The sequence below is a fragment of the Triticum urartu genome, unplaced genomic scaffold (genome assembly GCF_003073215.2).
Source record: "Triticum urartu cultivar G1812 unplaced genomic scaffold, Tu2.1 TuUngrouped_contig_6412, whole genome shotgun sequence".
NCBI lineage: Eukaryota > Viridiplantae > Streptophyta > Magnoliopsida > Poales > Poaceae > Triticum > Triticum urartu.
This window is the reverse complement of record NW_024117174.1, coordinates 1-3,982: the sequence shown is the minus strand read 5'-3', so window position 1 is coordinate 3,982 and position 3,982 is coordinate 1. Positions and strand designations below refer to the sequence as shown.

The 3,982-nt window shown below is 44.3% G+C and overlaps 1 protein-coding gene across 1 annotated transcript; it reads right to left on the bottom strand.

Moving 5' to 3' along the window:
- Positions 1–322: 322 nt before the first annotated feature.
- Positions 323–3,938, bottom strand: LOC125530574 (3-hydroxy-3-methylglutaryl-coenzyme A reductase 3-like; the record flags this gene model as incomplete). Its single annotated transcript, XM_048694953.1, is given in 4 exon segments — positions 323–1,129; positions 1,896–2,242; positions 3,490–3,671; positions 3,855–3,938. Coding segments are annotated over 4 exon segments (859 nt in total), but the record flags the coding sequence as incomplete, so codon positions are not given.
- Positions 3,939–3,982: the final 44 nt, after the last annotated feature.

Here is a 3,982-nt window from a genome sequence, read left to right as displayed (position 1 = left end):
ACGAATAGATGACTTGCGGTGTGAGGAGTCTGTTTGTGACCACAATCACGATAACCGTGTACCCTCTTTCTGCTCAAGTATATACGTGCTCCTCCTTGGAAACCATCGGTATCCGACATGGCTTTGGTGGCGACTGCTAAGCCAAGAGTGTCAAGTATTTATTTTCCTGTCAGGACCTAGCCATGAGTGCTGCCATGCTTGTTTGACTAATTTCTTAACATATACTCTGACAGAACACACAACAGCTGGGACTCTGCCGAGGCGATTAATTTACAGAAAAAAGCATGGAAAACAAACACGGTCACGAGGAGAACGGATTCAGTTGAACCAAAAAACAAACGGGTAAAATTATCACGGACCACAACTTCTTTACAAGCGAGCCACCAACTACACCAAGGGCAACAGGTAGGGTAGAAAGATCAAACAGACGAAACTGAATTAGTTACAATGTTACTACTACAAGCATTCCTGGAGGCAGTAACAGAAAGGAACAGAAACAGGGTAATGTAAGCTTTGGACAAAAACAACGAAGGTGTCAGAAGATTCAAGACGGGCAAAACAAGACGCGCACTGGGCGGCTGCTGTGCGGGACAACATCAAGAAAATAAAAATAGGCCACATCCAGGGTGGAAGCACAGGGTGGTAAATACAGCTGCTCTCTTCTCCTCCTGGTAAACCATGACCGATCTCCAGACAAACTGTTCATCCGACGGGGTTTCCCTTTTCACCTCCTGAGCATTGCCATGCCATTCCACGCAAGGAATCAACTTTCCTTCCTTGGCTGTCCACTCCCACGAAGGTGAAGGGGGGATTTATATATCCGGCGAACATTTCGTTTTGTCCATTTGCTTCTGGCAAGGGCCCAAGTTGTGATGCACGCGCTTCAGCAAGCGGCGGAATTGGACATATCCTTCCTGGATCTGTTGTATTTCATGTGGCTCTGGACCAGATGGCCGGCTGCCTGAGCAGAGATGAGGGACAGCTCGCCAGCCAGGACCGCACCAGCCACCACCGTGGCGAGCAGCCTAGCATTCGATCCCGGGGATTCCCTGTTGGCGCCTTTGACGCCCAGTAGGTCCAAGCAGGCCGACTGTGAGGCCAGCTGCGTGCCTCCACCAACTGTGCCCACCTGCATTTCGATCATCACAACACACCCATCAGCTCATATCATATATATATCGTAGTTGGTGCTGAAGGTTAGGTGTATGATGATAATTAACCCAATTATGTACAGGGCGATGGATGCCTTTCTCGACAATAATAGCAAACACGACGTTACAGATTAAGCCACTAATAAAACAGATAACTGCCGGTCTAGCCTGAGCTGGCTGATGACGAAAACAATAGCGAGAAGGCGAACAGCAAACGAAAGGAATAGTAGTTTAGAAAACCAGATGGTGTGGAGAACAATGTCCCACAAAGGAATAATAAAATTGGCATTTTGGCATATAAAGAACTTATTCTAAAGAACAAGCAAGCATAGTTGAACATGCCATCTATATCGTGCTTCATGACAACAGAATCAAGCCCTATGCATGACAGCGTTATTTTAAAATCTCCAGGTAACCTAACAAAGGGATAATTTAAACTCACTAACATACATGTATATGTTTGCAATTAAATGGGTGGGACCATTATAGGATCAACAGCATGATAGATGATACCAAGATATTGATATTTGTTAATAGTTTCCTATTCACATAACAGGATGCCATCTAATTGATTGAATAATCAATGGTTCTTCACAAAGGACCAGGGTCTGAAGTGCAAAATTCATCAATCCGTGGATAACAAAATAAGGGGATGACTGACAATCAACATAAACTCCAGACTTGTCACTTAAAAAAGAATATGAAGAGCATGATTCCATCATGAAGAAAAATATTGCTTCGTACCTCAATGGATGGCATAGTAACGGAGATGTGAAGGTCTCTGCCACCATTTACAGCTTCCAACATCGTGATACACTGTGAGCTCTCAACATTTTGTGCAGGATCCTGACCAGTGGCAATGAAGATAGCTGATACAATGTTGCTTGCGTGGGCATTGAAACCCCCAAGAGCTCCAGCAACAGCTGAACCAGCAAGGTTCTTGATCACATTCAACTCGACGAGTGACTGAACGTTGGTCTTGAGAACCTTCTCCACAACGTCCTCTCTGATTATTGCCTCGCAAACCACAGACTTACCACGCCCCTCAATCCAATTTACAGCAGCTGATTTCTTGTCAGAACAAAAATTGCCTGTTGTTTATGGAAGTTTAGTTAGGAAATTATGTAGCGCCAAAGATATGTGAAAAAGCTAGATGCATACCACTATACTAAGTATAAATGTACTGCTATGAATACGGTGCATATCTGGTGTTAATCAGCAACAACTGTAAGTAGTTTTCAATATCTATAAACCACTTGAGATTTTTACAGATTGGAACATCGCTCTATGACTGTACTGTGCAAAATTCGGCGACTGGTATTACTTGTGTCATGACAAAACATGAGTAAGACATAATAGGGAAGACAAGGATGAGGTGGCCTTGTCCAAATTTCCTTGTGTGAATTTTCGTCCTCTCTCGAAAGTACTAAGAGCTGGCAGCAAGCTGGAGAGATCGGACAAAAAGGTAGCCCAACTACTACAAATGAAAACAACTGGAGTCCACGTCAGTTTGGATCGAGAGCTGACACCAAAGGGATATCCAATTAAAATAACAACCGAGGCTCATCTGCCGCTTTCTATTGCATAACAAGTAAATCCAACTAAAACACCTTAAACATCTATCATGCCAGTTGCTTCATTCATCAACTCTCTGAGTTTGAATATTTGCAGAATGGGATTTAATTAAGAGAATCTGCTGTGCTCTTATTCTTTGATACCATCATCTAACCATTCATCAACTATAAAATTATCCAAAATGTTATAGAACTGAGGTCACGTTCTTAAGCAATCAGAGCTAACGCCCTGAGGCAAGTTGGATCCTGCACACAAATCCTAAAGTGTTCGCTCCCACGCACCCCTCTGGGCGAACTACGAAGCTGGTGGCAAAAATGAGCGAACACATTCCGGATGGCAATTTCAGTTTTTAGAGCATGGCAATTTTCAGCTTTCCATTGAGGTAGCATGGCAATTTCCTTCGGTCAACATGACAATATTTCTGAGCATGGCAATTTTTACTTCAGAACATGGCAAGCCCTTTACAACAGCACGGCAATTTTATCTGTTTTCGCATGACAATTCTGAAGCATTCAATGGAAGTGTTTTTTCTTTTTGCGGTCGAACTTTTTAGTTTGTTCCACCCTGCCTGGGGGAATGATCGTTTCGCTCGGGTTACCCCTGACCTGACGTCAGACGTATGTTGGCGTCCAAAATTATTAGAAGGCTCTGATAAGTCATAACTAGCCACCATAATAATAATAATAATAATCTATCAATGGTACAACATCATTCACGATCGAAGAAAGCAAAAACAAACTTATTTATAAACGTGCGAAAATACCTGAGATGCTGACGACATCCATATCAGGGAAATCCTCCTCTAGATAGTCCAGCACATGTTGCACGCCCTTGGAGATCATGTTCATCCCCATGGCATCACCAGTGCTGCAGGTGAACCTCATGTACAGGTTCCTCCCTGCCAACGCGCATTTGACCCCCTGCAGCCTTCCAAACCTCGTTGATCTGCACAAACGAAGCATTTTGGGTTAAAAAGGAAACATCGCTGATTTGATTGATGGACAGTGATGTGGCACATAAACATATCGTCAAACACAAGAGACGTCGTAGCTTAATGACATTTGTCGTGCGAGCGGAGCATGGGCTGAATATGACAGATAAAAGGGGCACTAATCTAGTCTGTTATACCTGCTAAAGACCACAGACAGAGTGTCGAAATTGTCCGGGTTCTCCAAGAACCTCATGAGCTCGGCGGCGCGGCGGGCGGTTGGGGACCTGGCCGCGGGGGCGGGGAGCCGCGCGTCAGGACCAGCGAC